Here is a 27,868-nt window from a genome sequence, read left to right as displayed (position 1 = left end):
GCGGCTGCTGCGCCTAGCTCCCAATGGCCCTGTGGCGTGGCTCTGCGTACGCGGGCTTCCTGGCGCTGGCCGTGGGCTGCGTCTTCCTGCTGGAGCCGGAGCTGCCGGGCTCGGCGCTGCGCTCTCTCTGGAGCTCGTTGTGGCTGGGGCCCGCGTCTGCGCCCCCGAGACCCAGCTCTCCCGAGGGTCGGTTGGCGGCCGCCTGGGACGTACTCATCGTGCGGCCGGCCCGGCGCTGGCGCCGCGTGGCCGTGGGGTAAGTGCCTGAGGGGCCTCGGTCTTCGGGCCTCCGAGGTCCGCCTTGGAGGTCGGGCGGCTTGGGATCTGCGAGGTAGACCACGCGCGGAAACAGGAGTTCCCGGGGCCCTGCAGGCGCTGGCGTCCGTGCTGTTCCCTTGGAGAGAAGCGTCGGACCTCTGGGTGGAGCCCTGCTTGTCACTGCTGCAGGGACTCACCAGACTGCTTTTTCCACTCGGCTGGCCCCTGCGCCCTTCTCTCATCCCCCTAATAGTTTCTTGTGAATCCCGCTCTGCCTGACACCTTCATATTCGAGCCTTCTTCATCGTTCCAACTTTCAGACCTTCCTGTTCCTCTGGCGACTGCTTTTTTGCACTCAAAGATGCTTAGTCTTACGCAGTTTGACGGCACTCTTCCTCTTGCTTCTGAACTTGGAGTGGTCTCTGCCTTTAGCTACCGACTTTGTATCCTTATGCCTTGTTTTCCTTTCTTAACGCCGTACAGTTTGGAGACCACCACTCTACTGAAACCCCACTTTGATTTTCAGATTGAACTGCTTTTTTAGTCTTGATTAGGAACTCTGTGCAACCTTCTACTCGTTGAACACACCCTTCTCTTTGAAACTCTATTCTTCCCCTCACTTCAGTGACATTGCATATTTAAGGTTCTGCCAAATCACAGTTCCTCCGTTTCCTGTACTCCTCCCCGGTAATTATTCCCTTCTCGCAAACTTTAATCTATCTCAGTTGGGCTTGACTTTCTTACCATCGGCTCAAAGAAATCACACAAAAGCAGCCCTTCTACCAAGTACCCTACTGCGTTCTGTGAGTTTGGGGGCCGGGAGGGGTAAAATACAGCAAAGTTATCCTGAAGATTAAATGAAATAATCCATGTAATCTATCTAGCATGGTGTCTGCTTTTAAAAAGGACTGAAATGTTAGCTAGTATTTTTTATATCAGCACATTTATTGGTTCTTCAGTATCTCTTTTTACCTCTTTCTGGTTCAGGCCGTTTTCACCCACCTCCATAACAACTTCTTAATTGTCCTCCCTTGCTTTATGTGCCTTTATTCAACAAATACTTGCCAACTACATAGTTGGTGTCTGTTTTGTGCTAGGTTATGAGGATACAGAGATGGGTAAAGAAATCCCCGCCACATGTGTTGGAAACAGATATATTCATTATTGGATTAACCTGCTTGGGTTGCTAGACCAGAACACACAGACCGGGTGGCTTAAACAACAGAAATTTATATTCTCACAGTTCTGGAGGCTGAGAGTCCAATATCAATGTGCCAGCAGGGTTGGTTTCTAGTGAGGCCTCTCTTCCTAGCCTGCAGACTGCCGGCTTCTTTGTCCTTCCCGGCTTTTATTCTGTGTATGCACACTCCTGGTGTCTCTTCCTCTTCTTAGACTCACATGGACACCAGTCCTGTTGGATTAGGGCTCACCCATATGACCTCACTTAACCTTAATTACACCCTTAAAGGCCTTATGTCTAAATATAGTCACATTGGAGGTTAGGACTTCAACGTATGAATTGAGGGGGCGGGGCTTGCACAATTCAGTCTGTAACAGTTATGAAAAGTGCTTTGCTGAACTAGTGGTAAGAACAAGGTAGTCTTGGTGTCCCAAAGAAGAATTAAAAATTTTTCCCAGGATGGGGTGCTTGAAAAAACTCCATCTGAGAAGGTGATGTTCCATTTACTATTGCTATATAGCAAGTCGCTTCAAAATTTAGTAGCTTAAAACAAGTCATTTTATTATCTTTTATGATTCTGAGATTTGACTGGCCTCAGCTGGCAGTTCTCACTTGAGATCTTGTGCAGTTGTAGTTGGATGGTGGCTGGGACTGGAATCACCATAAAGGCTGGTAGTTAGAACCTCACCTGGGGTTTTCATCTGAACACCTACATATGGCTTCTCTATGTGGCTATTTAGCTTTCTCACAGCCCGGTGACTGGGTTAGAAGAGGGAATGTCCCAAGAGGGCCAGGCAGAAGATTTTTATGACCTAACCGTAGAAGCACGTGGGGTCCCTTCTACCAGAGTCACAATTCCACCTGGTTTTAAGGGGAAGGGACATAGAACATACCTTGATGGGAGGAGCATTAGTGTCACATTATAAAAAGGACATGTGGGATGGGACATCTCATGACCATCTTAGAAAATATATCCTACTACAGTGACTTGCGTGGGACAGACCCTTGAGAAGAAATAAGATTTCTCCAAGAAAAGGAGGGAGAACAAGTCCATCTAGGTAAGAGAACCAAATGTAGGAAAGTACATGGTTTATTTGGGAACAGAAAGGTGGCCCTGTGTTGGGGCAAGAATCTTATGGTAGAGAAATGTAAAGAGATGGTGCTGAGAATGGAAGGTTGGGCCAGATTGCAAAGGGCCCTTTATGTCAGGGTAAGTGATGGGGAAGCCAAAAGGTTTATAAGCAGGTAAATGGTGCTGAGTTCTTTGTTGAGAATAACTGGTAGATTTTTTTTTTTTTTTGGACCAGTAAGGGGATCGCGACCCTCAGCACGGTGTTGACTGCACCACGCTCAGCCAGTGAGTGCACCGGCCACCACTATATAGGATCTGAACCCGTGGCCTCCACCCTACCAGCGCTGCACTCTCCCAAGTGAGCCATGGGGCTGGCCTAATAACTGGCAGATTTTGAGCAGTGGTTCTCACCTGTTTTACTGCTTCGTATCATTCTTGTGGGTAGCAACAATCCATTGGTAACATTTCTCATTACCCAAAGAGATTTTTAGGCTACAGATGGGGATATAGGAGGGTTGGGTGGGAGCGGGTGCAGTACTTGTGCCAGAATCTCATTTTGGTGGTGGTTGGGGGCGGGGGGTGTTGTAATTTGACTTCTCGGGAGAACACAACACATTTTCTCTCTCATACACACACTCAAAACACCCAATTTAACGTGATTCATACATAAGGAAGAATGTTTTGAGATCCTGACACTGGTTAAGAGGCCATTGAACAGTTTGGGTGAAGGGTGAAAAGAGCCCGAACCATTGCTTGGCAATGGTGATAAAGAGGTGAGATTCAGGAGAGGTTTGGGTAACAGGTTGGATATGGTAAAAAAAGCAGTCAGAAGTGACAGGTTTTTAGTATTGGGTATCTTATAACAACCTTATGAAGTAGGCAGATTACACGTATTATCATCCAGTCTTCACAGGGCTTTGAAACATTGATTTGGGGCCGGCCCGGTGGCGCACTGCTACAGTGCGCCACTTGGGAGCGCGGCGGCGCTCCCGCCGAGGGTTCGGATCCCACATACAGACCGGTTCCGCTCACTGGCTGAGCGAGGTGTGGGAGCAACACCGAGGGTTGCAATCCCTTGCCGGTCCCGGTCCGGGCGCGACACTGAGGGTTGCGATCCGTTGCCGGACACGAAAAAAGACAAAAAGGGAAAAAAAAAAAAGAAACATTGATTTGCCCAAGATCACACAGCTATCAAGTGCCAGAGGTACAACTTAAGCCTGGTCTTTCCCATTTCTGGTTCCATGTTCATACCACACTGTTGCCAATAAGAGAGATTTAAGAAAAAAGAAAATTTTGTGGACTAAGGTAAGTTGGATTTCAGAGGAAGAGAAATGTACATTTTTGCGGGATTACAAATGAAGCTACTCCATCTGCCACTGAAGATGAGAAGCCGGAGTTTAGGAGTATATTGAGGAGCAGGGTTAAGGCGTTTGGAGATATCAGCATTTAGGTTGAAGCCACCATTAGGTTGAACCCAGAGAGACTGGATAGGATCATCCAGGAAGAGACTAAGAAGAGAAAGTAAAAATGTGAGGGTGGAATTTTGGGAGGCACCAGCATTTAAGGGGCTGGTGGAAAAGAAACAGAAGGATAGGAGGAGTTTCATGAAGATGTGGTAGTGGGCTCACATCATTTCTAGGACACATGATTGCTCCCCGGCTTCCAAATAGGACCCTGGTGCCTATTGCTCATTGGGTAAAAAATGATGACGTTCATGTAACTGGCTTCACCCCATCCTTTGAAACCTATCTTGCTCTTCTCCCCTGCACAAATTCTTCATTCTAGCTAGATTAACATTCTTACCGTGTTCATACACAAGGTTAATCTCCTCATCCACAACTTTATGTGTGCTCCCTACATGGGCTTCAGTATTAGATGAGTCCAAGTTTGCATTTAGGCTTCTCCAGTCAGTGGCCTTTGGAATGTTAGCGCCCAGCCTCACTTTTCTCAGCTGAAAGCAGTGATGACTAATTACCCATTTTACAGCGTTTTGCAAATTGGCCTAATCTATCTGAAAATGCTGCCTGGTCTGTGGTGCTTCATAAAGATCGGTCTTCCTTCTCTGTCCAGCTGTACCCGGGGTTCAGCCCAGGGACCGCTGTCCCAGCCCTTTTTGATTTTTCTACATTCCTCTATCTTGGTGATTATGATTAGGTCTTGTGATATCTGAGGCACATACTGCTAAAGCTAGAAAGAACCTTAGAAAACATTTTACAGATGATGAAACAGAAGGGAGGTGATAAACATTATCTTCACCATTTGAGGAGGCTGCAGTCTAGAAGGAAGAACTGTCCACTTCGGCCCTCCCACCCTACCCCGACAAATCTCTGATAACACGCCTGGAAGCCAAGGCTTCCAGTGTCCTCTCTGTCAGTCTCCATAGCCTCTTGTTTTGGCATTCAGCATTATTGCCTTGCCTTACTTTCCAGTTATTTCATTCTCCAAAATCACACTGTTACCTTTTATACATTTCTTACTGAAGAGCGAAATTCTGCCTACCTGTCAAATGAGCATGATTTTGTCTTCTGGTTCTTTAATTCCATTTCTCCCTTTATTTCCCCTTGATAATAAAGTGCCTTAGGTAATGTGTTTGTTTACATTTTGGATGCTATTGAGTTGAGGTAAGGGCAGAGAGAGATTCTTGTTCTGGTTAAAGTAGCATAAAATATAGCAAGAAAGTACATATAAAAGTACTTAGGTTGGCATCTGGCACATAGTAGATGTTCAGGGTTTTTTTAGTTATAAAAAGTTATCAAGTAAAAATGTTTCCTCTGTAAGACTGTCTTTTTCCCCCTAGTATTCCTGACATGATTAGGTGGGGGATGGAAAAGTGCTTCTATGGTAGTTACATTTTTTAAACTCAAAATTAGTTCTGTTTGGTTTTGCCTTGTGTTGAAAACTATGCTGAACTTTGTCCTTTTACTTTTTTTTGTTGTTCACTTGCAAACTTCAGCTTTCCCCATTCTCATCTTTAAAGAGTCAAACTGTTTAAGTTCTCAGCAGAACTAAATATGGAAGTGATATGTTTACAGTTTTTAAGTTGTTATTTTCAAATAGACGTTTCCTTCAGTTTCTGAACTCCTGCTCTCCAGACTCAGAAGCCAAATACATTTGGATACATTTTTTAGAAGTGTCCTCCTCGTAAGGATCCTTTTATTAATTCTTGGAGGAAATACAGTCTTGCCTCACCTAACCACAGGGGTATGTTCTGAGAATTGCATCACTAGGAGATTTTGTTGTCATATAGACATCACAGAGTATACTCACACAAATCTAGATGGTGTATCCTACTGCACACCTAGGCCATGTTGTAGAGCCATTATAATCTTATGGGACCACCGTTGTATGCATGGTGGCCCATTGTTGGCTAAAACGTTGTTATGCTATGCATGACTGGTATCCTTCACTATACAAACTCTCACTCTGAAGCTAATGGAGACTGAGAGCCAGGAATACCCATATTCCTATGGAGATTCTACCTTTGAGACATGTCATGTTACATTCAGTAGAAATAAAGGGCACCTTGTATGAGGTGGGATTGAGACCAGTTTGCAAGGTGTGTTTGGTTTATTATAGTGTAAGGCTGTGAAAGGAATGTGTTTTAAAACATATATTTAAGCATATGCTGCATGCAAATCGGTGTGGTTTATGCACTGAAAGATATAGTAACTCTTAGATTATGCTTTTCCAGTTGACCAAAGTCACTATATGTGTCTTTGATTTTAAAAGAATAAGAAAATTTGAGCATTTAAATACTCTTGTAGGCAGAAATCTTTTCAGAACATAGGAGGGATCTTCATAAGTTCAGGGAAAGATTTGTATTATCTTTTAATTCTACTTTTCCATGAACTTTTTGAAGTACACTTGTATATCCATAGGGGAAGAATTAATAAAGATCCTTATGAGGCAGATACAATCACTTTGTATCATCAGGAGGGATGTGTCTCTTTTTTACCCCTGTAAATCTTGCTTAAGTGATGTAAATAATAATATTTGGCCTTTTTAAAGTTATGCTGTTTTAAAAATTGTAAAAGTAATACATGCTTGTAAAAACTAATAGTATATCTAATAAAAAGTCTTCTCCTTTATCCCAATCTCATTCCTCTTCTTAGCTTTGCCACCATTAATAATTTGCTGCGTTAATTTCCAGACCATGAGATTTTTGAAGGGGACTAGAAGGGAAACTTCATAGCTTTATATTTTACACTAAAATCCAATCCATTGGGCCCTCTTTATCAATAAGTTTACCTTCTGGTTTCAGAGCTACTGAGAATTAACTCTGAAGCTCAGCCACCCTTATCACTAGAAGCCGTCCCATTTGTCCTGCTGAGAGCTTTGCTCTTCTCAGAGGCTGGGAGCTGCCCATATGGTCATCCAGCCCCACTGGCCAGAATGACATCCCCAATGGGCAGAGACAGGAATAAAGGTGACCAAGACAGGGAGGGCAGGAAGACCTTATCTAGCTACCGTAATTATTTCACCCTACCCTTTAAAAGAGGGATGACATAAGCAAAGAAACACTGAAAATATGTTTAAGCCACAACTTGCCCATGCACACATAGGAGGTGCCATGCCAGACAACCTTAGTACTTTATAATTGCCATAGAGCCAACCAGGTGATGCAGCATTAGCTTCTCACCAGCCCTTTAAAATTCATGGATCAGTCCTGTGAACACCTGCCAAGTGATGAGTTGTTACAAGGCCACAGGTGTACAAAAGTCATTAAAGCACCACTCAACTCTAAGACAGGTTCAGCTGAGAGTGTTCAGGCATTTAGGTATTTGCTGTATCTTACCACCATCCTCAGTTGTCTTTAAAGGAATGTGTCTGATATTTAGCTTTTGACCAAGACGTACATTTTGCTTACTCTGTTCCTAAGTATACATTAACTTAATCTTCACAAAAGCTCTGTGTTAAATACTCATATTATGACCATTTTATAGATGAGGAAACCAAGACACAAAGAAATTAAAAGTGACTTACCTAGGACACACAGCATGAATCCAGAAAGTTTGGCTCTGCTAGCATGAAATGCTAACCAGCTATCTCCTAACTTTGTAACTGTTGTAAAAGTTGGCCAAACTATTGAAAAAGAGTCCTGTGTTCTAATTCTAATAAATACATCCACAAAAATCATTTTCCTTTTGCCACCTGCTATTGACTTTCCAGTTCAAGTTTTAGATCTACTCCCTGTTTTTCTGTTTGAATACAGTTCTCTAAACCATTTCTCTGAACCAATTTCCTGTTAGTGCAAAATAGCTGCCTGGGAGGGCCGGCCCGGTGGCGCACTGGATAGTGCGCCGCTTGGGAAGCGCGGCGGTGCTCCCGAAAGACAAAAAGACAAAAAAAAAAAAAAATAGCTGCCTGGGAGGGCCGGCCCGGTGGCGCACTGGATAGTGCGCCGCTTGGGAAGCGCGGCGGTGCTCCCGCCCGAGGGTTCGGATCCCACATACAGACCGGTTCCCGCTCACTGGCTGAGCGAGGCGCGGGGGCGGCGCCGGGGGTTGCGATCCCGTTGCCGGTCCCGGTCCGGTACGGGGGCAACACTGAGGGTTGCGATCCGTTGCCGGACACGGAAAAAAAGACAAAAAGAAAAAAAAAAAAAAATAGCTGCCTGGGAGGGCCGGCCCGGTGGCGCACTGGATAGTGCGCCGCTTGGGAAGCGCGGCGGTGCTCCCGAAAGACAAAAAGACAAAAAAAAAAAAAAAAATAGCTGCCTGGTGCTTCTGCTTTTCTTTCTTTCACACTCTTTCCTCCTTCCTTCCAGAGTCAATGCATGTGTCGATGTGGTGCTGTCAGGGGTGCAGCTCTTGCAGGCACTTGGTCTGAGTCCTGGGAATGGGAAAGACCACACCGTTCTGCATTCAAGGAGTGATCTGGAAGAAGCATTCATGCACTTCATGGGGAAGGGAGCAGCTGCTGAGCGCTTCTTCAGTGATAAGGACGCTTTTCATGACATTGCCCAGGTTGCATCAGAGTTCCCGGGAGCCCAGGTCTGTTCGGTTCACCAATAGTAAGTTAAGATAGGGTGGGAAAAGGTGCCTTTTTTATATGATTCCTAAGAAGCAACCAAGCAACTTTTTGCCCCAAGATAGTGATCATTGGGAATCTAATTTTGCATGTTTTCTCTTTTTATAAAACTATATATGCAACCTTCTGTTAACTCTGCTATTTCTAGTCAGTTCAATTCAGCCAGCATTAATGAAGTATATTTACTAAAATTTTAGTTCTGATTTACCCATTAAATTACACTTTTTGTGTGTGTTCCCAAAGCTTACGATAGAAAAGATATCTACTCCTAATTTGTTTTAGTTGTAATGCTTGTGGCTGATAACTTACAGCAATCTTAATATGGCTGAATCCTTCCTGAACAGAAGTACAGAGAACTAGATCCAACCTTTGCATGGGAAGAGGGAAGGGTGGGTCCTCACCTTTATTCTGTTGGTCCAGAGCAGGGTTTCTCAGTGGGGGCACTATTGATGTCTTGGGATGGATAATACTTTGGCGGGGGTTGTCCCGTGCGTTGTAGGATGTTTAGCAGCCTCTCTTGCCTCTGCTCACTAAATGCATTCCCCTTTCCCCATTTGTGACAGCCCAAAGTGTCTCCAGACATTGTCCAATATGGCAAGAGGGGGTGAGCAAAATCACCCCGAAAACTGCTGGCCTAGATTGGTGGTTCCCAGATTTGAGCATGCATCAGAATCACTTGGAGGGGCTGTTGAAGCACAGATTTCTGGGTCTAGTCCCAGAGCCCTTATTCAGTAGATGTGGGATGGGATCCAGGAATTTACCTTTCTAGCAAATTTCCTGGTTAATGCTATTGGTCTGAGGACCTCATTGGTCTGTAGGGTAGATAACCTGTCAGAGATAAAGAGAATCTTAGTAGTCCCAAACTCACCTGGTGATCATAAACAAAGCCCTGGTGCCTTTATGATCCATACACATCCTCAAGGTCATGTGGAGTAAAAGGCATCGCTGGGGCAAGAGACACAGCCATGGCCCTTCCCACCTCACCCCAGCATGCCTGCTGCTGCACGTGCCCTCATGCCTCTTCTTTGTTTTTTTCTATTATTTTTTTTTAAACCAATTTTTCTTTTTTTCTTTTTTTTTTTTTTTTGTCTTTTGTCTTTTTCCGTGTCTGGCAACGGATCGCAACCCTCAGTGTTGCCCCCGTACCGGACCGGGGACCGGCAACGGGATTGCAACCCTCGGCGTTGCTCCCGTGCCTCGCTCAGCCAGTGAGCAGGAACCGGTCTGTATGTGGGATCCGAACCCTAGGGCGGGAGCGCCGCCACGCTTCCCAAGCAGCGCACTTATCCAGTGCACCACCGGGCCGGCCCAAAACCCATTTTTCAATAATCTCATTTACGTCTGAGACCTTCTCAGTATGGCCTTCACTGTCCATATTTCTATCTGCATCCTGGCCACCACCATTTAACCAGTCTCTAAGACATTACAGACTTTCCCTGGTCTTTTTGTCTTTTAAGCTTTGACTAGAATCTGTGTTTTTTCTAGCCTGCTCCTCCAAATTCTTCCAGCCTCTGCACAATACCCAGTTCCAAAGCCACTTCCATGTTTTTAAGCATTTGTTATAAGCAATACCCCACTTCTCTGGTACTAATTTTCTGTATTAGTCTGTTTCTGTTGCTTATAACAAAAATACCTGAAACTGAGGAATGTTTAAAGAAATGGAATTTATTTCTTACACTTTCAGAGTCTGAGAAGTCCAAAGTCCAGGGAACACAACTGGTGAGGGCCTTGGTGGTGGGTGGTGACAGCAGTGCAGGGAGTCACATGGCGAGATGGCAGATGGCTTGAGCAGAGCCCTCATGCCTGTTGAGGCTGAGTTTTGGTTGGTTGGTTGAGCATCTCTCCCCAGCCCTGCCTGCCCCACCCCCTACACTTCTTCCTCACCTAAAACCTTCCTTTGACTAGGCACCCCAGTCTGGGTCTGTGGATCTATCAAGGGAAGCTCTTAATACCATTTTTAATTGGTACCTTTTACAGGCAAACTTTTGTGACCACTTTTATTTTGATGACTTTTTTTTTTTTTTCCTTTTTGTCTTTTTTCGTGACCAGCAACGGATCGCAACCCTCAGTGTTGCGCCTGTACCAGACCGGGACCGGCAACGGGATCGCAACCCTCGGTGTTGCACCCGCACCTCGCTCAGCCAGTGAGCGGCCGGTCTGCATGTGGGATCTGAACCCTCGGCGGGAGCACCACCACACTTCCCAAGCGGCGCACTGTAGCAGTGCACCACCGGGCCGGCCCATATTTTGATGACTTTTAAGATTTTAAAGTTTTTTGTCCTTTGAAGCTGCCCATTTCAAACGAGTGTGGGTATTACCTGGATGAGTTTCTAAAGAAGAAAGCAAGTTGTTAAAATTTCAGTTATGAAGAAAGCAAGTTGTTAAAATTTCAGTTATGGGGGCCGGCCCGTGGCTCACTCGGGAGAGTGTGGTACTGATAACACCAAGGCCACGGGTTCGGATTCCATATAGGGATGGCCGGTTAGCTCACTGGGTGAGCGTGGTGCTGACAACACCAAGTCAAGGGTTAAGATCCCCTTACCGGTCATCTTTAAAAAAAAAAAAAAAAAAAAATTTCAGTTATGATCATTTTGACAGCTTAGTTCAGTAGTGAGATTCTGATCTCTTATGAGAGAATCTTGATAGTTTTAATGACGGTGTATATACTGCTCAAAAGTCTTTATGATCATGGTATTTATTTTTATTTATTTGTTTTGGTGGCTGGCTGGTGTGGGGATCCAAACCCTTGACCTTGGTTTTATAACACCGTACTCTAACCAGCTGAGCTAACTGGCCAGCCCGATCATGGTATTTAAAGCACCAGTTTGATTCCTATTCTGTTCTCTTCTTCCTTGATCCTGCCTTTTATTTCATAATGGGAAAAAAAAAATTCTACAGAAACTTTAGCTTTTTGATGGCCCTATTTATTTCTTAATATTGTAAAACCTAAAATGTGTTACTTACCTTCGACTAGGGTGACACTTCAATTTGGTGCCTTTTCCAACTCTCTAAGGCAGATGGCTGATAAAATTCTATAAACTATAAGGCAATTGACTGATAAACAACAGTTAATAACCATATAAGAAAACTCTGAAATACACTTTGTTAGGTATCTTAATATTTCCCCCCAAGATTTTTTAGTGAATAATTCTAGCCATCACAATTAAAGAAGACATTAAGGCTAACATGTTAAAAGGCCAAGTTTCAATCTACATAGCACAGAATGTTTTAAATTTATCTATAGGAAGCTGTTACTGTTCACCTGAAATCAGAGGTTGGTCAACAGAAACCATGCGATGAAAGTGATATCTAGCATCTAGAATTGTTCGTTTATCTATACCTCTCCATGGGCTGAGGACTAGGGAGGTGGGGTGGTAACATTCTACCCAGGCAAGACTATTAATTAGACTTCTCAACCTTCAGAATAGAACAGCAGCCTTATCTCCTATTTGCCAGGTTTCCAAGGCACATGGATATATCCTTAGTCAGCAACATGGAATACCAGCCATGAATTATCTGCTCTCCAGGTCCTCAGCTAGAAAATATTGTGCTATATTAGGGCCTGTTACCTTATTTCCCAGCAAATCAGTGTGTTTCTTTTTTTCTCGAAATATAGTCACAAACATGTACTGAGCATTCATTATAAGAAGACAGTCCCTGCATTGAGGAGCTAGCTGTGTGCCCAGATGATAATTGCCAGTCAGACAAGGGCTGTGTTAGAAAGTTGTTCAGGTTATAGGGCGAGGAAGGGATCTGTAGTCCTGTTTGGGGAAGGCAGTTGTGGAGGCTGAGGTGTCAGTGGGGAAAGGAGAACAGAGGGCATTGCAGAAAAGGTGACACCGCAGGCAGCTAGTTCATGAAAAGTGATCAGTGGTTTACCTAGTGTATAAGAAGTGTAGGTCACCCTACTGGAAGGAAACAGCACGCATTAAAGGCACAGAGCTGGAGAGGAAGGCTGACTTAGAGAGTTGTGAGTAGGGTGTGGAAGGGAAGGGCAGGAGATGGAGGTGGAAAGGAAACCATGGGTCAGATAAAGGACTTGTGTGCCTCACTTAAGAGTTAGATTTAAGTTCACTATTGTATTTGTTGAATGATTTTCAGGAGAGTGATATTTTTTTATTTAAGAAGGATTATGGTGTAGAAAATAAGATTCATCCACACTTCCATATTTCCTATATCTGTTCTGCTGCCCGGAAGCTCAGAGCCAAATTTGATCTACGGTTATGGCAGTCATACTAATTCTTATGGTTAGCATATTTATACTCTTCACTTTTCCTTATTACTCATTGTCTATTTCTGTGTTTTATTAACCTCATCTATGTGTCCTTTGTTGTAAAATCACCTCAAAAACGCTTTTGGGGGAAAAACTATAAATTAATATTTTAAATGAAAAATTAAGCTTGGGTAATATAATTGTGCTGAAATACTGTCTAATAGCCTTGAACTATCTTACAGCACTATGTAGGAGGAAATGCAGCTATAATTGGACAGAAACTTGCAGCCAACTCAGATTTGCAGGTAGGTGAAATTCCCAGATTAAAACCTGTGCTTTTCACTAGCGTTTTGATAATTTTAGGAGCAAGGATAAATGTTGTTCCTTGATTCAACTTATCAATCACGTGCTGTTTGCCAGATTATCTAATCCTTGCAACAACCCTGTAAAGCTAGTTCTTTTTTTTTTTCTTTTTCCTTTTTGTCTTTTTTCATGACCGGCAACGGATCGCAACCCTCAGTGTCGCGCCCATACCGGACCGGGACCGGCAACAGGATCGCAACCCTCGGTGTTGCTCCTGCCCCTCGCTCAGCCAGTGAGCGGCCGGTCTGCATGTGGGATCCGAACCCTCGGCGGGAGCGCCACCGCGCTTCCCAAGCGGCGCACTGTAGCAGTGTGCCACCGGGCTGGCCCAAGTTCTTACTGTTGATGGTACTGTTGTTGTCCTTGCTTTCTATATGAGGAAGCTTGAGGCCTAGACAGGTTCACAACTGATAAGTAACGGAACTAAGATTCTGATCTAGGCAGTCTTTCCCAAGGACCTATGATCTTAAGTGCTGTATCCTCTATTGGCTAGGAGCATGAGGGCTCTGGAGATAATACCTAAAACTGGGGATTATGCAAGTGATGAGAGGAAACATAGTTTACTATGTTGGTAAGCCTAGATCCAGTGTTGAAAAATGAAAGCCACTAGATGGGAGTCAGCAGAGGAGTGTTTTCAAGTCTTAAACTGTTTGGTTTAAGTAGAATTAACATTATTGCTGTGTTTAAAATAACATCTGAGTAAGATATTTCTTTTTCTATAAGTGGAATAGGTCTGAGGGGGAGGCCAGCAAGGAGGTTATTGCTGTTGTACTGTAAAATGATTAAGGTTTGGATTAGAGCAACCAGAAGAGGAGAAACATGTATATCTAAACCTACTACAACAGAATCACTGGCTTGGCTAGACCACATGTGGGGAAAAAGAAGAGAGATTTCATGAAGATAATTCTGAAATAAATAAACTTGAGAGGTGCAGAATGGTTGTGGCTGCTGACCGTAGCGAAGGGATCAGCCTAAAAATTGAATTATGGGTCAGGGGGTCGGAATCAAAAGCTGGAGACAAACTCAGTAATAGGGATAGATGATCAGCAATTCGAGGGGAAAAATTCATGTGGAGCCACACTATACACCAGGAGATGGATGTGCTTTAGATATAGAGAGTATATTAAAGTGAACATTCACATTTTAATAAGAGTTAAAGTTGTCATGAAATATTACAGTAGAAAATATAGATTTTTACAGTCATTATACTTATAAATAGTAATTAACTCCCAAATAGAAAAGAGTAGAATTCTGTTCCAGGGCTGACCTTTTGGAAATATTACCAGCTAATAGGTAGAAGAGAGGAAAAGATCAATCATAAACTCTGTAGAGAGCTCCCAGGCCCTTCCCAACAGAATTCCAGTTTTCATGGGTCCATAAAAGGCCTCTCTCCTGATCCTGAGAAACAGTTCTGTCCTCTGCTAGGAAACACACTGGAAGTCATGGGAGAATACAAGATTAACTTTTCAGTATTGACCTCTCCTGGGACCAGCATTTGTTCCTGATCTCTGGTGAAGCTGGGCCTGGGACCAGTCTGATTGGAAGGCATTCTGATAAAACAAGTCTGGCCTTGATAGGAGATTGAGGAAAGAAAAGGATTATTTGTTACTCAATTCTCACAACAGTCATATGACTTGATGATTTTAAAGATAAGAAAGAGGTCCAGAGAGACTAAGTAATGTGCCCAACGTCACCTAGCTAGTAAAAGGTAGAGTCAGGATTTAAACACCAGGCTCTGCTGTTACTTCACTGTCCTGTACTGCTCTCTAAGAGGTGCAGTTTAACTTGCTGAAATGCTTCCAGCATGGAGTGAGTGATCATCTGAGAACTATCAGAGTATTTTTCAAAGGTAATAATAATAGCTAACACTTACATAGTTATTACTATTCTAAGTGCTTTTTACATACATATGAACTTATTTAATCCTCACAGTGCTCTATAAGGGAAGTCCTTTTATTATCCTCATTTTGCAGGTAGGAAAAATGAGGCATGGAGAAATTAAAACTGCTCAAGGTCACATACCCAGTAATGAGTGGAGCTGGGATGTGAACCCAAGCAGTCTGGCAGCAGAGTCCATGCTCTTAATGACCATGCTGTATTGTGTTTCAGAAATAGACCCTGGTGAATATAGTAAAGGCGGATGTAGTGGAATGGTGGACTAGAAGCCAGACTACAGGAGAGGAGCAGTGCCTTTAAAAAATATATTTGTGGAATTTAGCCAAGAATTAGGAATAGATGTTGCATTATGTCAAATGCTGCTTCTGCATTTGTTGAGGTGATTATATGGTTTTTGTTCTTTAGTTTGTTATATGATAATTACATTGATTTTCAACTGTTAAACCAGCCTTGCATCCCTGGAATGAACTCGACTTCTAATGTATTAATTATTATTTTTACATATTGGTGGATTCAGTTTACTAAAATTTGTTTAACATTTTTACAGTAATCACAATAATACATTGAACTTTCAAAAGGAGAGAATAGAACTGAGGTTACCAGAGGTGGGAAAGGTGGGAGGGGGCAAGGGGGGAATTGTAAAGGGCCACAAAAAATGATTACATTGTATAATATTGAATATACTAATTATCCTGATTTGAGCATAACATATTGCACACAGGTATTGATAGTCAACTCTGTACCCCACAGATATGTACAATCAACTGTTTCAACTGAAAAATAAATACATAAAAAATTTTTAAATTTTACATCCATTTCCATAAGGGATATTGGTCTGTATTTTTCTTTTTTTGTAATGTCTGTCTGGTTTTGCTATCAGTGTAATATTGGCCATATAGAATGAGTTAGGAATTATTTCCTCCTCTTCAATTTTTTATTTTTTTTTAATTTTTTATTTTTTTGTCTTTTGTCTTTTTTCCTGACTGGTAACAGGATCGCAACCTTCGGTGTCACGCCCCGTACCACGACCGGCAACGGGATCGCAACCCTTGGTGTTGCGCCCGCACCACGCTCAGCCAGTGAGCAGGGACCGGTCTCCACATGGGACCCGAACCCTCGGCGGGAGCGCCGCCGCGCTCCCAAGCGGCGCACTCTCCAGTGCACCACCGGGCCAGCCCGTCTTCAATTTTTTAAATAGAATTTGTTTAGAATTGGTATTATGCCTTCCTTAAATATTTGTGGAAATCACCAGTGAAGCCATCTAGGCCTAGAATTTTCTATGTGGGAAGGTTTTTAATGACAACTTTTATTTCTTTAATAGACATGTAGAGAAATTAAGATTTTCTGTTTTTGGTAGTTTGTGTCTTTCAGAGTATTTGTCCATTTCATCTGAGTTGTTGAATTTATTGACATAAAGTTAATGATAATATTCCCTTACTCGTTTAAGAGCTATAGAATCTATAGTGATGCTATCCCTCTCATTCCTGATATTAGTCATTTGTGTCTTTTTTTCTTGAGCATTTTTTAGAGATTCATCAATTTTATTACTCTTTTCAATAAATAATGAGCTTTTGGTTTCATTGATTTTTCTCTTTTCTTTCTCTTTTCTATTTCATTGGTTTCTTCTTACTTTCAGTTTAACTTGCTCTTTTTCTAGTTTCTTAAGTAAGAAGCTAAAGTCATTGATTTGAGGCCTTTCCTGTCTATGAAACAGGTGTTTAGTACTATAAGTTTCCCCTTAAATACTGCCTTAGCTGTAACCTACAGACTTTGTTTTTATTTCAGTTCAAAAACATTCAGTTCAAAATGCTTTCTAATTTCTCTCTGATCTCTTGGGATGCACTGTTTAGTAGCCCATTCATGGACTATTTAGAGTTGTGTTATTTAGTTTCTAAATATTTGGGCATTTTCCAGATATCTTCCTGTTATTGATTTCTATTTTAATTCCATTGTGGTCAGAAAATATGCTTTCTATTACCTGACTCCTTTTAAATTTATTGAGACTTTTTTATCGCTCAGAATGTGGTCTATCTTGGTGAAGTTCCATGTGCACTTGAAAGTTTTTCAAGAATGTACTGTTTTCGGGAATTTCTGTTGTTGGATAGAGTATTCTGTAAATGTCAGTTAGGTCAACTTTGTTGATAGTGTTTTTTAAGTCTTCTATATTCTTTCTGATTTTCTGTCTACTTGATCTATCCATTATTAGGAGGGGGTGTTGACATCTCCAACTGTAATTGAACACACTTGTCTATTTCCCTTGCAGCTCTGTAGCTTTTTGCTTCATGTATTTCAAAGCTCCGTTATTAAGTACATTAATGACTATTATTGCAGTATATTGTACTTCTGCCTCACACTACATTGTTAGTATTTTTCTTTAGTCAATTATATTTTTAAAATATGTAAATAACAAAAGTAATCTTACGTACTTATCCAGTTGTTACCATTTCTGGTGCTCTTCATTCCTCTGTTTAGATCTGTATTTCCATCTGGTATCATTCTCCTTCTGCCTGAAGGACTTCTTCTAACATTTCTTGTGGTGTAGATCTGCTGGTGATAAATCCTTTTAGCCTTTGTATATGTGGAAACTCTTTTGTGGTAATGTCCTGAGGTATTTGTAGGGCTTACTCAGTTTATTCATGTTTCTTAGGGATCACTGACCTTGATATTGTTTCATATATCTTTCCTGGTTTTTGTTCTTGTTTCAGGCAGGAGAGTAACTCTGGCCCTTGTTATCTTGTCTAGAAAATACCAGAATTGGAAGAATTAGAGAAAGGAAATAGGTAGGGACAAGACTTTTCAGAATTGCCAAATAATGGGTGTGTATCAAGGCAGAAAGGGGTGAGAGGTATATTTTTACCCAGAAGTTGGGATTTCTTAGGAATCTCTCTACAAAACAGTATACAAATAAGCAGTTTAGTAACAAAAATGCCTTTTGAAACTTTTGAACAGGGCATATTAAATCTGAAACAGTGTTTATAGTCTCTGGGGACTTTCCTTTAAATCCTGGTCCATGCACTCATTGTGCTGTGGTTTTCAGTCTGTTAACCTGGCCTTCACTGGCATGGCAGAAAAAGCAGCTTATTGAAACTAAGGAACAGCAGCAGATGTGAAATGGCTTCTAGAACGAATAGCTGGGGGAGGCCCAGCTTGGAGCTGAAGAAAAAGGTTTTAGAAGAGTTGCAGAGCACCTCTCCAGACTCTAAATTGAGATGCTCTTTGATTCTCATATTTGAAAAGCTGTCCTATTCACGTAACAGTTAAGTATGGTAGAGAGCTTGATCCCACAAATTAAGTCACCTGGTTGTTGAGGGTGTGGTTTTTCTATACTGTGTAAAATTCAAGCAATTGTTTTCATCTGTAGCTTTAGGCAAACAGCATCCCATGTCTGTTGTGAGTGAGTAAAGAAAAGAGAGAAAGTGGGGATAGGTTGTGTCTTAGTCTGCTTGGGCTGCCATAATAATAAAATACCATAAACTGGTGGTTTAAACAACAAACAATTATTTTCTCATAGTTCTATAGCCTGGAAAGCCCAAGATCAAGGTGCCAACAAGATTTGGTTTCTGGTGAGGGCTCTCCTCCTGGCTTGCAGATGGCCATATTATCACTGTGTTCTCACATGGCCTTTCCTTGGGTACCAGTCCCATTGGATTAGAACCCCATCCTTATGACCTCATTTAATCTTAATTACCTTCTAAAAGCTCTGTCTCCAAATCACAATAGGGTTAGGGCTTCAACACCTGAATTTGGGGGGCACACACACATTCAGTCCATAACAGGAAGATGGAATACAGCAGCTGCATAGGTACCTACCTAACCACTGTGACTTGGGTCTTTTGTCAGCCTCTCATTTCTGTGTACATTATGACCATACCTTCTAGAGGCCTAAGCCCTGCTAATAGCCTTTCTACTACATACCTCCAAACCAGGAGCTTTCAAAATTAGATTTGGGTTCCAATATTTTGTAAAATGAATAAAATGGCCTGAAGGTTCCTTATCAGTTACTGTTCAGATTCTGTGGGAGAATGATTAGGGCTTCTGATAGATTTCATGTTGCTTGTCTCCAGGTTCTTCTTTGCGGTCCAGTTGGTCCAAAGCTGCATGAACTTCTTGATGACAGTGTGTTTGTTCCACCAGAGTCATTGCAGGAAGTGGATGAGTTCCACCTCATCTTAGAGTATCAAGCAGGTAAGGGAAATGAGTAAGTACTGGTGGTAAGACTAGTCAGGGGCCTGCGTATTGGCAGACTGGAGGATAGCTATGCCAGAAATTTATCTTTGTAAATGAGCAGGATCCTGTTCTTGCCATACCAAAGGTTTTCTAACCCAGTGGTTCTCCTGAGCTAATACTGGCCATTGTCTCAAGGAAGAGTGATAGAGTATTACAATATGAAAATTCCCAGATCTATAAACAATCGATCTGTAGGAAAGCAAGCATCTTGAATAAAAATGACAATGTGTTAAGTGCACATATATAAAGCTTTCTTTTATTACTAAGAAAAGAGAAGGGCAGGTGACATCTGCTCAACTCTGTGCTAGGTTATGCCTTATGCCTTTCTGGCTGTCTGTTCCATGCTGCTTATGATTGATTCTAGGCCTCTGGCAACTTTCTTTGGAGCATTTTAGATTTTCTTAGGTGTGTGAATGGAACTGTTTTGTATTTAACATCATTAATATTATTTTCCATTATATAATGTTCTACTGTTTATAAATCCAAATCCACTCTATTCCACCCCATCCCCAGCAGGTTTTATGTGTTACACAGACTAGCGATCTAATTTTCAAGAGGATCTTAGATACCTGGACATATTTTGATTCTGTGTATTTCCTGCTATATCTTTCCCTTTGCTAAGAACTCTTAGGTTTCTGATTTAATACATTATTAATTAAAGTTAAAGACTCAAACATCTCAACAGACTAATTGGCACCTTAAAGCAGTACTTAATATCTTTCAGTGAACTGCTTCTAAATCAGTTAAGAGAGCCTCACCAACTAGAGTAATTAATTTGAATATAAGATATGAAATATAGGGCTTCTTGAAAATGATGCCTTTCTCCCCCCAAAAAAAGGAATTGTTCTTTCTGGTTTCCTTTTGGGTGCTTACTAGAATCAGTTGAGAATTTAGGAAGGGCAGGATCTGAAAATTAGGGACACAGTGTTGAGGTAGGTAATTCACATTTAATGATACACAGGTTTTGAGTTTCTCTCAGTTTTAGTTTCCCCAAATGGGAAGAAAGAGTGTTAGTTTTTTACTGCCTGAACATTGTGGTAAGGATAAAGAGGTTAGAGTGTTTAAGCGTTGTGAGCTGCTTGAATGGAAAGCATGAACATGACTGTTGACTGGAAGGGTTGGGAATAGCTAAAGACAGGCCTGTGCTGCCACTTCCAGATTCATCTCACTTCCGCTTCTGTTGGCTCCAACAGCATGAATGGGGGACCGTTGCAGTTCCTGGTTTCTGTCCTCCCTGGTGACTACAGAGTGGAGAGAGGGTAGTGTCTTCACCAAGACTACTGTTGTCTTTGACAGCTGTGCCTTTTATGTAGCTAAGGAGATGGCACAGCTTATCTTGAAAGGAATTGTCTCCATACTTAGGTTAATAAAAAAGCTTGACACTGCGTTTTTCTTTCCCATGCCTTATTTTTCTTAGCACAAAGCAGTGAACTTCCATTAAGTTTTATGTGAAGTTACATTTGTGTATGTTCCGGGAGGGAACCTAGTCTGGTGATGGCAGCCCCAGTCAGCTCTCGTAACAGAAATCCATCCCCAGCTTCTTTCTAACCTAGATGGGTAAATTCCAAGAGGATTTGTCAACTTTTTTTCTCGTTCTCTCCTACAAGGCCTCTCTTGAGAAGCCCATTTTCAGGCTTGAGCTGTGAGTCCAGTGAGTTTCTACACAGAGGTTTTGCTGACTTGCTGCATAAATTGAGAGAAGAGATTGCCTGCAGAAATAAATCCAAATCTTTGTGAGAAAAGAGGGGCATTAACTGCTGTTGTAGGCTCAGTTTCAATCCTTTTGCTTCTCAGGCCACTCCAGCAGTCCTGTGTCCTGTGGGAACAGGGAGCAGCTCTGCACATTCCTCCTTGTACTTGCCTTCTGGAAGCCTGTTTATTTTTGCCTCTGTCACTTCCCTGAAGAAATCAATTATCTTGATTTCCTTTTTTCTCCTAGGTTAATTTAGGGCCATGTTTCCTAGCAGTGTCACTATTTAAGCGTTTGGACCATGTCCTGCCCTATGGAGAATATCAGTGTAATGTATTTTTCCTGTTGTATAGACTCTTGTTAATTTGGCAAATGTTAGATTTGGAGTTCACACCCATACTTTTTGTTGTTGTGGGCAGTTAGGTCATCAGTCTGTTCTGTTATTCTCTTGTTCTTTTGCTGATTCATTCACATGGCTATGTGCCAGGCACAGTGTGAGGCAGCGGGAATATGATGAGAGCAGATGACACAGGGCCTGGCTCCAGCTCGCAGTTTATTGCAGGAGATAGACACTTAAACAAATTATTGCAAAATCATATGCCCAGTCCTGTAATAAGGCACAGTGGTGGCCCCAGGAAGGAAGTAATCAAGTCTGCTTGAGTGTGGTAGAGTTAGGGAAGCCTTCACATTTAGGAAGGAAGTAGCAGTTAAATTTGGTCTTCAACAGTCATTATTCCAAAGTAACTTGCACAGAAGCCGCAGCCAGATATTCTTACCCTTTGGATCAAGTTCCCAGAAACCAACAGTGGGCAGCAGGAGGAGGAGGGGCAGTCAGCCTGGCTCTCAGGACAGCAGCCTACTTAGGTTCCAACTAGATGAAAGGTGCTCAGGGCACTGCTATGAGGTGGAACATGCTTTGAAAAAGGCAGCCTGTCCTATCTGCATGGACATGCATGGTTTGCGCTGTATACTGGCATTTGGAAGTCATGCTACCACTCTGTAACTGTGTGTCCTGTGTTTAAGAGCTAAATGGACAGTAGAGCTTTCCTGAAACTCAAAGGTAGACCCTTAAAAAAGGCATATGGCACCCGTACTGTGTTTCTGTTTCTTTGTTGGATTTGAGTTTAGGTTTTTGGTTTGTTTCTTTACCGACCACCATCCTGGATGCTATGCTCTCCTTAGACCATTGTAGCTAGTGTGCACTCAGCCAGAAGCCAGCCTCCTCAGAGCCCAGACTCCAGTGAGGCACCTGCAAGTCTCCCCCACCCCCACACAGCTAGGAGACTTAAAGCCTCTTCCTTTTCTCCCCATTGTGTTGACTGGGCTTTTCTAGGGGAGGAGTGGGGCCAGTTAAAAGCTCCCCATGCCAACCGATTCATCTTCTCTCACGACCTCTCCAACGGGGCCATGAATATGCTGGAGGTGTTTGTGTCTAGCCTGGAGGAGTTTCAGCCAGACCTGGTGGTCCTCTCTGGATTGCACATGATGGAGGGACAAAGCAAGGAGCTCCAGAGGAAGAGACTCTTGGAGGTAATAGCACTGTTAACAGAATTTTACAGATCTTAGCTGGTGTTTTTCTTCAGGTTCCTGCCTCTCTTGGCCTCTGTAGCTTGTGCTGCCTTGTCTTCAGTCCTGGCCTCCCAAGGACATATCTTGGCAGCTGGCTGTGAAGCTTGTTTCTCTCCACTGAGGCCCCTCATGGTATCCTTTCAGGCATGGGCAGTGGCTTGAGTAGGACAGGTCAGAACCTCTTCTCGCCTGAGCCTCTGCATCCCATGCTAAACTGAACGTGGCTGCAAGCTGCAGGGTGTGTAGTTGTGTCCTCTGTGTTATTCGTATCATCTCACTTCACATCAGCTCTGCTGTGGTTCCTGCACGTGTGTGTGGATGTTGAAGCCAAGTGACTACTCAGTTTAGGTCCCAGGAAAAGGTTGGCGACATGAACATACAGGGGCAGTTCTTTGTCCTTTCTGATTCTGTAACCCCGATGGCTCTTTGCAGAGCCTCGTCTTCCCTGTTGGGAAGAGTATCCCTTGACCACAGAGGTGATGGGGACCCACATTGCTTGTAGCTCTCGTGAGGATGCAAAGAAGGTAGTTAACAGGAGGCACTGCCTCTCAGGACCTGATCTTTTCTTTCCTCCTGCCTGACTTCTTTCTATTTCTAATGGCAATGTTGTCTTCTTTTCTTTGCAGGTTGTAACCTCTATTTCTGATATTCCTACTGGGGTTCCAGTTCACTTAGAGCTGGCCAGCATGACCAATAGGGAGCTCATGAGCAGTATTGTGCATCAGGTAACCACATGGGCAGGACATGGGGCCGTCCTCTAGCCTTGACTCTTGTAGGGCTTTGCAGAGAAGCTCCTTCGTCCTGTGGGACCAGGCATTTGGGCTCAGGGACTGGCTCAGTGAGATATGGGTGTTGTGTCATTCAGATGTAAGTCCATGGGGATCCAATAAGGATCCAGGATTGTTCTGGAACAGGATCTCCTCCGAGGTTAGAAATACAGCAGTGTAACTATAGATTAACGGGTCATAACTTCTCTCTCCGGAACAGGGAAGTTGAAAATGAATGGGTTTTTCAGTAGAAGGAAAAAAACGGAAAGCCCGGCTCAGCTGCTTTTAATTGAACTTCAGGAAGCTCAAGGAAAGGAAACTTTGGGGGAACTTTACTCCCCTACCACCAGGCATCTAGGTGTTCAGCTCCTGCCTCTTGACAGTAGCAATGATTAGGATTAATCCGAGTGAGTGAGGCTTAAGAACACAAGCTTCAGAGACCTGGGTTTGGTATGCCAGTTTTGCCACTCACTAGCTTTGTGAATTTAGGCAAGTTACTTAACCTTTCATTTTACTGTTACTTAACCTTAATTAGTAATATAATCAATATATTTGGTTCAAAAACCAAAAATATATTAAAAGATAGTGAAATATCTCCCTCCTCCTAGTTCTTCCCCTTCCCCCACCTTACCCACTCTTAGTAATCTCATTAGTTTCATCTCCATCCCTCTAGAATTTTGTACATACATAAGAAAATATGACAATATATTCTTTTTTTTTTTAATCTCTTTTTACCCAAAAAGACAGCATAGCATACTGAATACAGTACCCTGTTCTGCACTTTGTTTTTTTCCACTGAATGTATCTTAGAGATCTTTTCTGTATCATGACATGGAGAGCATCCTCAGCCTTTTCACAGCTACTTGGTTAAAATGAATGTGTGGATGCACCTCAGTTTCTTCAGCCTGCAGCTTGATGGACATTTTGGTTGTTCACTGTCCTTTGCTATTGTAGGTTGAATGTATCTTATCTGAAATGCTTGGGACCAGAAGTATCTTGGATTTCAGATTTTTTCAGATTTTGGAATATCTGCAGAATACGTACCAGTTGAGCATCCCTAACCCAAAATCTGAGTGATACATCGGCACTCAAAAAGTTTTGGATTTTGGGCCAGCCCGGTGGCGCACTGGAGAGTGCGCCGCTTGGGAGCGTGGCGGCGCTCCCGCCGAGGGTTAGGATCCCATGTGGAGACCGGTTCCCGCTCACTGGCTGAGCCAGGTGCGGGCGCAACACTGAGGGTTGCGATCTTGTTGCCAGTCCCCGGTACAGGCGCGACACCGAGGGTTGTGATCCCGTTACCGGTCAGTAAAAAAGACAAAAAGGGAAAAAAAAAAAAAGTTTTGGATTTTGAGGCCGAGCCCATGGCGCACTCGGGAGAGTGCGGTGCTGGGAGCGCAGCAGCGTTCCCGTCACAGGTTCGGATCCTATATGGGGATGGCCGGTGCACTCACTGGCTGAGTGTAGGGCGGGCAACACCAAGCCAAGGGTTGCAATCCCCTTACCGGTCACAAAAGAAAAGGACAAAAAAAAAATAGTTTTGGATTTTGGAGCATTTTGGATTTTCAGATTAGGAATGCTCAACCTGTGTACACAATGCTGCAGTGAATAATTTCGTACATGATTTTATTTAGCCTGTGAGCAAGTTTATATGTATAAATTCTCAGAAGCAAAATTGCCAGATTGGAACATAAGAAAGCATCTGTAAGTTTGAGATTGCCAAGTTGCCCTCCATGAGAGTTGTACCAGCTTATTTCCCACAAGCAGTATTTACAAGTGCTAATTTCCTCATATCCTTGCCACCAGAATGTGATTAAAAATTTGCATTTATGTAAGTCTGATCGTTTTTTTTTAACAGACTTTATTTTTTAGGGCAGTTTTAAGTTCACAGCAAAATTGAGCAGAATGTACAGAGTTTCCATCTACTCCTTGCCCGTCCCCACACCCAGACCGCCTCCCCCACTATCAGTATCCCCTACCAGAGTGGTACATTTTTACTGCCAATGAACGTACATTGACACATCACCCAAAATCCATAGTGTTTTCAGTATAGTTTTCATTTACATTTCTTTGACATTGAGTATCTTTTTACTTTTTTAAAAACAAGCCATTTTTATTTCATTTTCTCTGTAACTGTCTACTTAACCCTTCTGAACCTTAGTCTGTAAAGTGGAATTGGTCCCCCTTTCCCTCAGAGGGTTTCAGTAAGAATTGGATAAAGTAAACCTTTAGCTCAGAGCCTGACACAGACCATGCAGTAAATGAAGGCTGCTCTTACACCAAGAAAGGTATAGGCCATTAATTTTTTTAAAAAACTTTATATACACATACATACACATATATACAGGTACTGATCTGTCCTGCAAAAAACTTTCACCTTGCATGTGGATCTCTGGTTCTAAAGAGAGAAGTGCTGAGTAAGAAAGAGAGGTGACATAGAGGTTCCCCATAAGATAGAAAATAGGTTCAACAGCTCCTGTTTGGTAACTTTTTACACAATGTTATTACTAAATGCACAGTCCTAACTCAAAACCTGCTTAAAAAGCTTAGCTCTAACATGAAACTATATTCTTCTTGCTTCTTGCTATTGTGTACACAGAACCATTGTGACAGTGATTATGTTGCTAGGGTCTTCTCCATTTTACTGTTATAAAGCCTGCTGATGTTCAGGAACTAAGAGCCATATCCCATCAGCAATAAAAGTATTGGCAAAAGCTAGGCATCATAGAAAGAAATACAAAATACGTACACCTCTGCCATTTGTCTTACAATGGCATGTGACAAAAGACAGGGTGTGAAATGGTATTACTGCAACTTTCCAGTTTCTCCCAAATGAAAATGAAGGTGTAGATAGTTAAAGTTGTAATAGCTAAAGCAGTGACTATAGGGGCAGGGAATCTTGTGTTAAGGAAGAAAGATGCCTGCCTGCCTGCCTGGCTTCCCTGTCATTTATTTATTGGCTGTGTCCTAAGATATATTAGGAGTGAGGTGATATCCATCAGAAAGAGACCTGTCATTGTTTTTGTTAGCAGGTCTTGCCTGCAGTGACTTCCCTTGGGCTGAATGAACAGGAACTGTTATTTCTCAGCCAGTCAGCTTCTGGACCTCACTCTTCTCTCTCTTCCTGGAATGGCGTTCCTGATGTGGGCATGGTCAGTGACATCCTCTTTTGGATCTTAAAAGAACATGGGAGAAGTAAAAGCAGAGCCTCGGACCTCACCAGGATCCATTTCCATACACTGGTCTACCACATCCTGGCAACTGTGGAAGGACACTGGGCCAACCAGCTTGCAGCCGTGGCCGCAGGAGCTCGTGTGGCTGTGACACAGGCCTGCGCAACAGAAACCATAGATGCCAGCCGGGTGTCTCTAAGAGCACCCCAAGAGTTCATAACTTCCCATTCGGAGACAGGCTCCAAGATCATATTAGACCCAAACAAGCCAGTAGTAGAATGGCACAGGGAGGGAATATCCTTCCACTTCACACCAGTACTGGTATGTAAAGACCCTATTCGAACTGTGGGCCTTGGAGATGCCATTTCAGCCGAAGGACTCTTCTATTCAGAAGAAGTACACCCTCACTATTAGGAAGGTTGTTGTGGGTAATTCTTCTGAGGAAGGAGAATTAGCCAATTTAAGAATTACAGGAAGAAAGTGGTTTGGAAAATAGGATTGAGGGTATCAGAACTGTTTCTAGATCTAATTGGAAGATAGCCAAAGAAACAACAGATGAAACTGTATCAGATACATTCCAGCCTGTTGGTGATTACATAAAAACACTTCAGGTTTTAATCAAAATTAGCTATCTGAATTTATGTTTTTTATGTTGTGTGTTACAGGGGTAAAAACTCAACTTTCAAATCCCCAATTTGTGCGTCATCAAGTATTTTAAGCCAAACTCTTCACTCAAGAGCATGTCAGCTGGAGAAAGCAGTTCCCTGTTTGCCCACTTCAGAAGTGCATGCTCACTCACCTGCAGTCCCAGCCTCTAGTAGAGCCTGATGCGAGGTTTTTGTCTCTCAGCTCCCTGCTCATGGGCAGAATCATGATTTCCATTCAGTGTTATAATGATAGTATTTAATAAGCATACCTTCTCAGTTTTCTGCTCTCAAACTTAGGACAGATTGTTTTGATAATGCACAGGAGGGATTATGCTTTATGATCACAGCAGAGGCTGGGGAACCTTGAGGAACCTTTGAGGGAGTCATTCATTCTGCAGTTGTTTGGAAGCTTGGGTGGCACTGTGAGCTGAAGGACTATGCCTTCCTGCCCTGGCTCCTTAAATCTTAGGCTGGCTGGTCAGAGGCTACTGTGTCTTGGGCTCAGCCTCATTGCCCAGCTCTGGATGTGCTTTCTGCGATAGAAGACTGATTGTTGTTCATTTCGAGCCTTTAAGGAATTAGCTTTTACAACTGGAATATGCTTCTGTGTATATAAAAGATCATGTATGTTTTATATTTTCATTGACCCATCCATTAAAGAGTTTGACCTCATAAGAGGCCCCAGGATCATGAATAAATTTGTCATGCTATATATTTATTTTTTTATAAATCAAGACTTCGTGCTTTTAAATGTATTAAAAACAATCGACATTTCAGGAATCCTAA

At 42.7% G+C, this 27,868-nt stretch overlaps 1 protein-coding gene across 2 annotated transcripts; it reads left to right on the top strand.

The window, feature by feature from the left end:
* On the top strand, positions 1-27,868 carry ADPGK (ADP-dependent glucokinase). Of its 2 annotated transcripts, none has more exons than XM_008579412.1 (7): positions 1-256; positions 8,278-8,503; positions 12,996-13,058; positions 19,077-19,197; positions 22,263-22,459; positions 23,125-23,223; positions 26,292-27,868. In XM_008579412.1, exons 1-7 carry the CDS (start codon positions 24-26, stop codon positions 26,847-26,849), a joined length of 1,497 nt encoding a protein of 498 aa, XP_008577634.1. In that variant the 5' UTR covers positions 1-23; the 3' UTR covers positions 26,850-27,868. The 2 variants fall into 2 exon arrangements, with proteins under 2 accessions (XP_008577634.1, XP_008577635.1); XM_008579413.1 differs by having other exon boundaries at positions 24-256; positions 26,295-27,868.

This window comes from Galeopterus variegatus, unplaced genomic scaffold (genome assembly GCF_000696425.1).
Source record: "Galeopterus variegatus unplaced genomic scaffold, G_variegatus-3.0.2 Scaffold1877, whole genome shotgun sequence".
NCBI classification, from domain to species: domain Eukaryota; kingdom Metazoa; phylum Chordata; class Mammalia; order Dermoptera; family Cynocephalidae; genus Galeopterus; species Galeopterus variegatus.
The sequence above is the reverse complement of the archived record's forward strand: the minus strand, read 5'-3'. Positions and strand labels throughout refer to the sequence as shown.